Source organism: Rhyacophila brunnea, unplaced genomic scaffold, assembly GCF_057557595.1.
Source record: "Rhyacophila brunnea isolate RB1 unplaced genomic scaffold, BYU_Rbru_1.0 scaffold_21, whole genome shotgun sequence".
Classification (NCBI taxonomy): Eukaryota; Metazoa; Arthropoda; class Insecta; order Trichoptera; family Rhyacophilidae; genus Rhyacophila; species Rhyacophila brunnea.
This window is the reverse complement of record NW_028232871.1, coordinates 9651364-9664403: the sequence shown is the minus strand read 5'-3', so window position 1 is coordinate 9664403 and position 13040 is coordinate 9651364. Positions and strand designations below refer to the sequence as shown.

Genomic DNA, 13040 nt, shown 5'->3' with positions numbered 1-13040 from the left:
TTTATTGAAGATTTCTGGTATTAAATGTGTTAAGAAATAAGTTCGCTACAGAGTGAATATATTAGATAGCAGGGATTCTTACCAACCGGTATAAATATTGGATTTTAACCCGATCGGCGCGTTAACCCGATCGGCGCGTAAAGTTTCCATACAAAAGATGTACTGTCCGCGGTCGGTTTTTCGAAATGTTATTCTTCGCTGTATTATAATAAATACGGCAGTTAAAAATTGTGGCTACAACAGCTATCGTACCTAGATACATAAGGATCAAAGTGCCACACTAAAACACATAATGGAGTGTTCAATTTAGCTGTGTTTACTTTAACAAAACTACCGTATTGCTTTGTTCCAATAAACTCTGTCGCCATTTTCGACGACATAACACTCGACTTCAAAACAAGTGCGCCGATGAAGACAATTAATCACTGACTAATTTTATTTTACTCGTGTTAAAAACACTTAAAAATGCCATAAAAATTATTGAAAATAATAGCTTTTATTGGTGACTTATGAATTATTGTTAATTAGTGTAAGTTTTATTGATGACAAATCCATTAAAATTGGATGGTAGTCCCCAGTTTTATTTCGTGGCATAGATTGTGTCAGCATTTTACATGTTTTATGGGCCATTCTAATTTAAACGTTAAAGGTGAGTCCACACTGGTTGAAAATATTATAATAATTTTTTTGTTATTTTTTTTTTAGTGAAACTTGGATTTTGTAGATTACTTTTCTGTTTTATTGAGCATTATGTTATGTTAGTGATTGTCATTTTATGTTTTGTAAAAAAAACAATATTTATTTTTTAAATTGCGTAAATTTTTCCAAGTGCTACAAAAACTTTTTTTTGGGTAAGGTTTTAAAAATTTACAAGCATTAAATTGTACGCGAAGATAATATGTAATATAGTTGAAAAGTCAATATTCCATGATTTATATTTTATATTATATTGTATACCTACCCGTGTTTTTTTATCAAAAATTTATACGTTTTATATATTCCTTCATAGTAATTCGTAATTTATTGGTAAAACTTGCAATCCTCTAAAATATAATAATATATATTTTTTCATTCCGTGTGGACGCATCTTTACTAAATATTTACGACTTTCAATAACGAGCTTGATTTATGACTTTGAAACAATTGGGGAGACACATGAGTAATAAATGACATAATCCAGAACACAAGTTCAAGTACATTTTTAGAAATATTACGACAAATTTCTTTTCGTTTTTTGGTTGTCTTTTTCGTATTCCCGCACATGATGTAAAAATCGCGGTGAATTCAACTTTACACGGTAAATACTCGGCGCACACTCAACTCGAATGAAATATATTTTGTATACCTACTGCGCAGCCGCGAAAAATACCGCGTAGATTTGAACTGATGCAATCGTACCGGCAAATCTCAATAGATCGAGGGGGTTCGAAAGATCGATGTTTATGAAATTAAAACAACATATTTTTGACAAAGTTATTGATATGGCGGCACGAACACGAATCAGAGCATCTTTCAATACAAAAATCAATACTATGCGTGAAGTATTTCCTACTTTACCGACATTTCAATTTTCGATATCAACAGTTGCGACATCCGCCCAGTATCAGAGCTTATGTAGAAAACAACATATGTCCCATCCGCGGCGATCGGGTTAAGTTTCCATACAAAAGATGTGCTGTCCGCGGTAGGTTTTTCGAAATGTTATTCTTCGCTGTATTATAATAAATACGGCAGTTAAAAATTGTGGCTACAACTGTTATCATGCCTAGATACATAAGGATCCAAGTGCCACACTAAAACACATAATAGAGTGTTGAATTTAGCTGTGTTTACTTTAACAAAACTACTGTATTGCTTTGTTCGGATAAACTCTGTAGCCATTTTCGATGACAAAGCACTTGACTTCAAAACAAGTGCGCCGATGAAGACAATTAATCACTGACTAATTTTATTTTACTCGTGTTAAAAACACTTAAAAATGCCATAAAAATTATTGAAAATAATAGCTTTTATTGGTGACTTATGAATTATTGTTAATTAGTGTAAGTTTTATTGATGACAAATCCATTAAAATTGGACAGTAGTCACCAGTTTTATTTCGTGGCATAGATTGTGTCAGCATTTTACATGTTTTATGGGCCATTATAATTTAAGCGTAAAGGTGAGTCCACACTGGTTGAAAATATTATAATAATTTTTTTGTTTTTTTTTTAGTGAAACTTGGATTTTGTAGATTACTTTTCAGTTTTATTGAGCATTGTGTTATGTTAGTGATTGTCATTTTATGTTTTGTAAAAAAAACAATATTTATTTTTTAAATTGCGTAAATTTTTCCAAGTGCTATAAAAACTTTTTTTTGGGTAAGGTTTTAAAAATTTATAAGCATTAAATTGTACGCGAAGATAATATGTAATATAGTTGAAAAGTGAATATTCCATGATTTATATTTTATACCTACCCGTGTGTTTTTTTAGCAAAAATTTATACGTTTTATATATTCCTTCATAGTAATTCGTAATTTATTTATAAAACTTGCAATCCTCTAAAATATAATAATATATATTTTTTCATTCCGTGTGGACGCATCTTTACTAAATATTTACGACTTTCAATAATGAGCTCGATTTATGACTTTGAAAGATTAGGGAGACACATGAGTAATAAATGACATAATCCAGAACACAAGTTCAAGTACATTTTTAGAAATATTACGACAAATTTCTTTTCGTTTTTTGGTTGTCTTTTTCGTATTCCCGCACATGATGTAAAAATCGCGGTGAATTCAACTTTACACGGTAAATACTCGGCGCACACTCAACTCGAATGAAATATATTTTGTATACCTACTGCGCAGCCGCGAAAAATACCGCGTAGATTTGAACTGATGCAATCGGACCGGCGAATCTCGATAGATCGAAGGGGTTCGAAAGATCGATGTTTATGAAATTAAAACAACATATTTTTGACAGAGTTATCGATATGGCGGTACGAACACGAATCAGAGCATTTTTCAATACAAAAATTAATACTATGCGTGAAGTATTTCCTACTTTACCGACATTTCAATTTTCGATATCAACAGTTGCGACATCCGCCCAGTATCAGAGCTTATGTAAAAAACAACATATGTCCCATCCGCGGCGATCGGGTTAAAAATGTCATATAAAAAAAACAGTACAACATTTTAAATTTTTTTTTAAATTTACTGTTTGTGACATCTGTTGATTGAATCTTTAGTTCAATATTTCGTCAAACAGTTCCCTGCCCAGAATAAAATTACGTATTCATGTGTCTGAGATAAAAATCAGTTCAAAAATAAAAATATCAAAGATATTGACCTTTTTTTTATCGGCGTCAAGAATTAGCATCTGTGAAAATATTTACAAACCTTGGAAGTGATTTTGGATACAGGATAATACACGGAATAGCTTTGTTACACATTATCAATTGTATTATGCAGATCGGGACAAAAAATCATAACTTTTGAAATTTCAGAATAAATTTGCGAAATTTCACTTATTGCTAGAAATGCGAAAAGTACGGCATTTGTCAATAATTTTCAGATATTTTATGGGTAATCATAAGAAAATATATTACCCTATATAATACAAGCAGTTTTTTAAATCATTAGGACGTAATTGGTTTTTTATTTAGCACAAAACTTAAAATTCTGAAGAAAAATAAATGAAAGTTTTTTTTTATTGAACTTTGAACCTCCCTATCTTGCTTTAAATATATTTTTTTTCTTTTATGTCTTTCAAATCATATTAGAGCATCCTTTTTTTTATTTATATTCAAAAAATCAAATGATTCCAACACATACTTTTTGAGCTATTAATATTTGATTGATGGAAGTCAATTTTGTATTCTATGTACAAAAATAAACTCGGTCTCCAATGGGTTAAAGATGTGTTATGACAGGTTGATTGGATTGCGAATATCCAGTCTTTTTTACAACGTTTTTATTAGTTCGTATTCTTGTTTGTCCGGTGTTTGTTTGTCCAGTACAAATCTTGCAATCGATTTTTTAACTAACTTCCCGACTAGCTAGACATTTGAAACTTTTAGAATATATCAGAACACAATGCCAATGCATTCTTTTAGTTCTTTTAGCCATCTTTAACCTATTCCTCGCGCGCGTTATGTAAAGATGCCGGTGATCGCCGTATATGTGAGCCGCGAGCGTCGCCTAGAGGTGACAGTAAGTTTCTACTGCTGTATTTTCGTTATTTGGTAAGCAACAGACGAAATTTGTTTTACGAACTTGCTTCATTATTATTCTACTGACATCTGTTGATTTTTGTCATCCAAACATTATGAAATAGTTCGTAATATAGCAAAGACTCGACCCATATCGACTTCCTTCAAAATACAAATAATCAGTTTTGTCGATTCAAATATCTCCGCTAGTTGGTTGCGCAATATGCGCAGGCGTGTGATGTCATTTCCGACTTCGGCTTTGTTTGGAATAGTGCGGTGATACTATTTCAACAGTGTGTGTCTGGTTTCGTACGGTTATCGATACCATTCAGTTTCGGCTTTTATAAAATTACTTTGAATACGCGATTCTGTGATTAAGTGTAATTATTTTAATCATAATATTGGAGATTTCATACATTTTACCCATTGAAATTAGTGTAAAATGTGTGTAAAAGTAGTATTTTAAATTTCAATAATATAATTTCGAGTTCACAGATTCTTCATATATATTTTTATATACATTTGTAATAGTGACAATAAGTTCGTGTAGGTACATTGTGTAGTGAAATATTTAAAGTTAATTTTTGTACATTGCGATCAAAATGTCTGCGCGTGATAGTGTATCCGATGAGGAAGCCCAAGAATCCTTTGAATACTTGGATTCCGATTATGAAATGGAAACTGATGATGAAGGAGAAACAGGGCTGGCAGAACCACACAATATTGACGACCCTTCTGATGTTGACCATAATGTGGGAGAGGCTTCCACTTCCACCTCTGGACATGAAGCACCAGAGGCTCCACGTCAACCGTGGACCGCGGGACCATTTGTGCCAATTGTGTATGACTTTGACAGTTTTAACACTGGTGTTAATCCAAGTGTAGGCTTGAATGAGAATTCAAGTGAAATGGAGTTTTTCACACACTTTTTAAATGAAGATATAATGGGTAAAATAGTGAACTTTACCAACGGCTATCACGATCATCTGACCAACACACAAGTCCACACACCTAACGCCCGAATTCATAACTGGTATGATACTTCCATAAGCGAATTGTACATATTTTACGCTGTTACCCTATTGATGACGTGAAACCGCCGTCTTACAATAGAGGAACACTGGAGTACCGACCCTTTGTTAAATGCAAAAATTTTTAGCCAAACGATGGTCAGAGATCGTTATGAGCTAATTTTGCAAATGCTTCACTACTCTGACAGTGAAACCCCTGCCGGTGATAGACTTTACAAAATTAGAACACTTCTCGACCACTGCAGAAATTTGTTCAAAGACTCGATGTTGCCGAATGAAAACCTCTGTATAGATGAAAGTATTATAGTATTTAAAGAACGACTTATATTTAAGCAGTTTATACCTTCAAAAAGACATAGGTTTGGGATTAAGTTATTTGTTATTTGTGATGTTGAAACTGGATATATTTTAGATTTTATAATTTATTGTGGCGACGGAACGGAAATTACCGATAGTGAAAAGTTGGGTGTGTCTGGGGCTGTTGTGACCACATTGATGAGGGATTATTTTGGCAAAGGCCATAAACTTTTTTGCGACAATTGGTACAGCAGCCCAGAATTATTTGAACATTTGTTTAAACAAAAAACAAATGCGTGCGGGACAGTTCGCAGCAATCGGAAGCAAATGCCGAAAATTCAAAAATTAAAAAAGGGTGAAATAAAATCTTTAAACCGACACCCTTTGCTTGTGTTGAAATGGCATGACAAAAGGGAGGTACACATGATAACTACCATGCACGACGACTCAATGGTGCCCACACATAAAACCAATAGAGCCACAGGACTACCCATTATAAAACCGAAGTGCGTTGTTGATTACAACAAAAACATGGGCTCTGTCGATAAAGTTGACATGATGTTGAGTAGTCTGTCGTGCATGCGAAAAACAATTAAGTGGTACAAAAAAGTTGGTTTCCACATCATTGATTTATTTTTATTAAATGCTAGTATTATTTACACAGTCATAACCGGTAAAAAAACTTCTTTGGCCGATTTTCAGATTAAAGTAATTCGTCAATTAATAGAAAAATATGGTAGTGCCTCAAAACCTTCAACATCATTAAATATACCTTCTTCCAGTAATAATCCAAAAAGAATGTTAAAAACCGAACTTTTAAAACATTTGCCACGTCAAGTTCCCCCAACTGAGAAAAAAGTCAAAGCATTTAGGCGGTGTCGGGTATGTTCCCAATCTACCATTAAAAATACAAAAAGAAAAATGACAAATATTATGTGTCGAGAATGTGATGTAGCTTTGTGCCCTCAGCCCTGTTTTTACGATTACCATGAAACTATTAAATTTTAAATTCTTGTCCGATAAAATTTTATGTTAAGTGTTTTGAAATAACCCCTCAATAATAAATAAAGTGATTTCGTAATATTTTTTATGTGCTCTGTAAAATATTAATGTGTTCTGTGTTTGAAGTGGGGTTCCCACGTATCGTGCCCTAATAAACTTGTCATCGGCGCAAGTGTCCATGCCACTTGAAGTACGACAGTGGCCGCCTGGTATGTACCTATGCATGGTTTTTTTACTATGGGACGTGTTTGTTCAAGCTATATCGCCCCATTTAAGTTGTATTTGTTTATTTTTAGATGTCGTAAAATTATTAGGAATGTATATTTATCGGTTCTACTGCTTCTCGGATTTTTAATGACAGTTTTTAACGAGTTATGATATGATTTATGATTCGTAAAAATCACGCCGCTGACAAATGATATACATTGGGGCGACCATTGGCGCGACGAAAAGGTTAAGCATAATTGAATTCATTTTCAGTTAATTCTGATTTGTATGGAAAGTTATTTCAGAAAAATCTGTAAAAAGTAAAAGACTATTATTGGTTGCTAAAGGCGGTGGTCCTAGCAACTATTAATATATACGTGCATTACTATGGAAATCAAAATTAAATGTCAAAATGACATTTCAGTATTATATATTTGTTTGTTTGTTTTTTATTTACTTCATATCAAGTACAAGTTTAAGCATATTGAGCATAATAATTCAACAGAAAATTTAAAAACGTTGTATATAAAAAGTTCTTTTTATCTTGTAATTATTACTTGATCATACCACATTAGGAAGCAAAATTAGAATTTTGTAACTTGAAAGATAACTCACGAGGTAGACGCTCATTTCGGAAACGGTGCTGCACGTGGAATCCCAAGAGATAGTCATCGTGTGCGACTTCTTTTCGACTCTATACACTTTCAGATTTTTCACCGGAGCTCTAAAACGATACAATAAGAAATAATTAATAATCAACAACTACAACATCACAAAAAGCCCTACGGACAGTCAGATTTTGTTATATTAGACGTAATATCATGTCATGTGTTAGCCGGCTCTCACATCTAAACTCGTTTCGTCTGCAATGTGTCGAATACATCGATGTGATGTCATCGTTATTCACAAAAAAGACACACTGTCTTATGGACCTTCCACACTGCTGGAATAAAACATTTTAGTTTGAAAAAAAACATCTGGAGGCACCACATGCAACCATTTTCACCCGATATGCAGCACAGGTATAATTCCGAAGTGTCGCACTTCGTCATTTATTTTGGCTTGCCGAGTGATGTCACTGTCCTCGTTTGGCCTTACCTATACGCAGATAAGAAAGTTGCATGTTCCGCTCAGTTTTGATTTATAACTATATCCTAGTCGAGACGATTTTCAATGTGCGACTAGGCTTAGTATGTCGTCCGACATAATTCTGTAAAATTTTCAGTGTTTCGTTAAAATAGGAGAAATGATGCATGCAGTCTCTTCAGAAAACAAAACTCAACTGACAAAATCAGGCATTAAGTCAGACTGTCTGTAGGGGAACACCAGATTTGGTCAGAGCTTCTGTAGGTTATACAGTAAAACCTCGTTAAGGGCACACATGCTTACCTAGAGTTTCTGTTTTTTCATTTAAAGTTGAACTATGACATTGAATACTAGGTATGATTTTTAAAGTGAAAGTGATATTATGTTACATCTCTTTTACGCATGCTAATATGATTAAAAAGTTTTTCTTTCTCTTTCTGTCACATTCGAATTTGATTACCAAAGTTTAAACATTTACTATGCGTATTAGCTGACGTGCTTCGTCGTTTACAAATTATAACATGAATTTAAAAAATATATGTATTTATAATATTAAATATATTTTATAATGTACACAGATTTTTTTAACAACTATATTATATATACTTTTATTTATTTGTCGCATATTCAAAATGTTCTTGCTATATTAAAATCTTTTTTTTAGCCGGCCAAGTAAATCCGTATTTTTGGCCATAGACTAATAGAAAAAACTCTCTGCTGTCAGATTATGTTGATAGCAAATTGCAAGATACCTAACGAAGGAATTGTGTTTTATATCAGGAATAAGAAACACTATCTGTAAGTACAATATTATGTTATTTATTACTGTAGTAGTATTCTGTGTGTTTTGCATATATTATTCAAGTGTTAATTTATTGTTTTCTTAGTCTACACATACTTTCAATGTTTCATAATTCCGACTACTTTTTTTGAGGTTAGTTGCGTGGTTAGTTTGGAGGTTATTGCGAGAATGCCTGTGATTTCATATTTATTTGTTTGATATAATCTAAGGCGTTTTAGTTGTTATTAAACATGTTACCTACCTGATTACTTTATTTTAGTTAATCAATCTTTTTTGATGCTTTGTATTATCACTAATCCGTTTTAATTACCATTCTTCAAACAGTCGCACACTATAAAAGATTAAAAATCACACTATTAACAGTTCATATGTTATGTTTTTTGCAGATGGAGAAAATGTCTACCGAGATCTTTGCTTGTCGACGGTTTCATATGAATAAGATGGAATGAAATAAATCTTTTAATTAATAATGAAATAAATCCGACTTTCGGCGTACGATCCGAACATGGCGTGATTCATATAATATTATTTATGACGTAGACCATCAAGCATATATACCCATTTTATAGATTTAATAGTACAATTACAAAAGGTAAATATAAAGTGACTAATGTTTGTAACCTATAGCTATATCTATCTCGCATACATATTTAAAAAATAAAACAATTTTATAATTACATTTTTGCACTAAATTTATTATCGATAATGATATAAAAGTTGCTAAATTGATTCATAATATTCTAAAATATAATATAATTTTGCATATCAGTTACTTGTATCATATCAGGTATGTCATTTGGTAGAGCTTACTCTCCAAGTCTTTTCTTTTTCATCCTCAATATCACTTTGATATTAGAAACATTGTCTTTCTAACACCATTTCAAAGACTTTAAGTTTTCTAGATGCTGTATATTAATTCTTCTCTTCGGCTATATCTGCATCTTAGTTGCAGCATATGGATACAATGCGGCGCCTCCAAGAATCTCTGTCACTCTAGTTTTTTTGCATCGTTCCAGGTCATACTAGCAGCCCGTAACTCCGCCAGATATGCTATATAGATAGTATTTAGCGGCCATCCAGGACGCCGGAATCCGGTTGGCTTGAAGAACAGGCAAACCAGATTGGGATTCTCTTCAGGCACTCGCAGCACGTGGCCGGGCCAGGTACAAAGTTGCGTATTCACTCTCAACGTGATGCGAGGCTATTTGGTGCGTTCTTTTATCTCCCGTTACTTCTAAAATTACCGCACACCCAGTATCCGTCGTAAACATCTGTTCTCGAAGCTCAGTATACGGTTGCTCGGAGCCTTTGTAAGGTGCCATGACATAAAAACTAGTAAGATATTTAAAATAGCTGCTAGAATGAATACATTGATGAAAGGAAATGAAAACTGATAATATGATATATCAATTAATTTGTCCATCTGAAGTTGTAGATATCAGTTAATAATTATGTGTTATACCAGTAATTAAATGCTGACTTCAAATGAAAATTGACTATTAAATATTGAAATAATATATTACCAGTTTTGATTTTTTTAAGTACTATACTATATCCATGGTTCATATTACAATGTCATAGTAAAACTTAGAAGAATAAAATATGTCGTAAGACGAAATCAATCTTGGGGTTTTAATATAAGTTAAATAAATAGTACACAGCTAATTTGTTATTACTTTGAATACATGCCATGTCTTTACATCAATAAAAAACAGAAAAACAATTTAATAATGTATAAATATTTATATAAGACTTAACAACGTCTAGTTAGACATCTAGTTAGACACGATGACCTCCATTTAATTTCCTCTTATTTTAAAATTCACCAAGATATATCCTAATAAGTAGGTAAGTATATTACATTTGTACATATAATAAGTAAATCAAGTACTTAACATAAATAATTATACTGTAAAATTAAATTACAATTGAAGCAGTATATATGGACCCCACAGAGTAATTAACAATATAATAATTTATATAATTATATCGGGTATATACTATATTGACACATTTTAATGAAGTCTATTTTTCTTGGTACCTACGTTCAATGATAAATGTTGTTTTATATTGTAACATAAACAATGGTAATATGCATTGATCTTTCTGATTTTTAAACTGTGATATCTATTTTATATATCTATTGATTTCTATGTGTATTATTGATACATTATTTATTTCAAATACAATAATTTCAAAACTAACAGTAAATAATATATAGAAAGCGTCATGTTGTTTAGTTGGAAAATCTACTAGGAAATTCCATCCAATCCAAATTCAATTTTTACCAGGTGGGTACTTGTAGGTCAGTTATTTTTGGAATAAAATGAATCCCTTAAAAAATATGAAATAAGAATAGAATGATAAATATTTGTGAAAATTTACCAAATCAACATGTTTAACGTGAATATTTTCACACTAAAATGATAAATATTGTTAAGAAAATATACACAAACAGTTCATTCAAAAGTTATGACGTTTAAAAGATCCCGCGAGTTAACTCGTGCGTGGCACTGATCAGTTATGAGGTGATATCAGTTATAATCATTTATGAGGAATGGTTATAAGCCATTGGCACAACCAATTTGGTTTTTGACCTTGAGAACAAAATGTACTTTTTACACGGAACCAAAACTCACGGCTGCAGAGACGAATGCTTATACAAAATATGGCGCAGTGGAATCGCCAGCAAGATCTGCAGGTATCATTATTTAGATGTAAGTATACATATTATTTTGAATTTCATAAAATTACACTCGTTCTGGGTGTCTCGTAACAGTAAACTATATTAGTAAATTAGATATATCTTGATGAACTATAAAATAGTGATGTAATATAGACTTGTTGAAAATATATTAAGCATAATAAAATTTAAAATAAAAATTTAGAAATTCAGCCTTTCTGGTTCTCTAATATTCATAGATCTACTGGTTCTGGGATCTACTATTTCTGGCAGTAGACAATTCATATAAAAGTGATATATCTTTTTTTCAATCTTTTCAATCCAAAATGTCTCGTCTTTTTTGATTAATTCTATTTTAACAGGAAAATTATGTCCCGTCCAAACTCCAAATAAACAGACATCTTTCTTAGTAATATGAAGCTGCCCCTGAATCTGGAAGTACCAATCGTGATTTTTATCTATTACCATATTCCTGTCTTTATCTACTTTCCAAAATTTAATTTTTTTCTGTACAATAGCTTCATCTGCACTTATTCCAGCAGCTGAGAAAGGACATTTTATTTCAATAATTGTATCATCATCGCTGATGCCATCTGGCGTTGCACCGATAAAATCATACACATCATCGATAAACAATCCACATCTCTCAATCTTAATCCGTTCTTGTACACTAAGCTGTTGTAAAGCTATTGATTCATTTTCTTTACCATATTTTACCGCTTTCACGTTGGCTAATGATTGGCTATATAATAAACGTTTTACTAAAGGCCCAAATTTTGTATTTTCTCGCCGCTTACACACCTTACCAAAAACAGAGGCAGTAAGAAGGTTTCGTCGCCTTTCTAGCCATTCTGCACATTCAGATTGTAATACGGTGCGTCTTTCTATATCCCTCCTCTCATAGTTTGTCAGTTTGAGTTTTTTCAAAAAAGTTTCTTTTAACAATTGATATTGATTTTTGTCCATATCAGGTTTTTGGCAACTCTCTCCATAATCTGGATTAGATAAAGGAACAGTATGTTTTGGTTTTCGCCAAGATTTTCCTATTTTTTTTTTATTTATTTTCAACCTTCTTGATTCTAAGTGATTTATGAAGGCTTTTGGGCTATTTTTATAAACTTGTTTTTGAATTGTGCAATGTAACTTATTTGTATTAAATGCGATTACCGCCGCTGCACATCGTCCCATGTACGATTGTCTTTGAGAGTAGTTAATTCTCTTGCCGCCTACAAATTTTGCAATCATGTTATTAAAAGATTCTGAAATATTAGTAGAAAAATTATAAATTAAACTTTTTGAATTTAGCACCAAACGAGAATTATATATCATTAATTGAGAAAATAGACTGCATTCTTTTAATGCTGGTACATAATTTACATCAAGCATGTCCTCTGTATTTGGTTCATTTGTACAAAAATATGGTAGACAAGAAGTATGGTCTCCAAAAACATGGTGCGGTCCATTAAATAAATCTTTTTTCAGAGCGATAACCTTTTCTTCGAAAGTACTATCTTGTAGTTTTCTATACTTGATTGCACCTATGACGGCTTTCCGCAGACGACTTTTTCTTGACGCAATGATTTTTCTTACATTCAAGGGATATCTTGTGTCTTTGGTTAATGCCTCTATTTTGCCACAATAATTTCTAATTAAATGGTTTTTACATTCAACTTTCTCGACAGTTACATTCGGATAAGGGTGACAATCAAGAATTTTTTTGTATGTGCTGGAA

At 32.2% G+C, this 13040-nt stretch overlaps 1 protein-coding gene and 1 long non-coding RNA gene across 2 annotated transcripts in view; one reads left to right on the top strand and one right to left on the bottom strand.

The window, feature by feature from the left end:
* Positions 1–13040, bottom strand: part of LOC147070671 (sortilin-related receptor-like) — a 76978-nt gene that overhangs the window by 6513 nt on the left and 57425 nt on the right. The window contains exon 20 of the mRNA XM_085949110.1: positions 7353–7461. Coding sequence (XP_085805236.1) covers positions 7353–7461 — 109 coding nt within the window. The remainder of the gene's footprint in view (positions 1–7352; positions 7462–13040) is intronic.
* Positions 8546–10245, top strand: LOC147070672 (uncharacterized). The gene is made up of 3 exons (XR_015070920.1): positions 8546–8621; positions 9012–9217; positions 9642–10245. It is a non-coding gene; the product is annotated as an uncharacterized LOC147070672 (long non-coding RNA).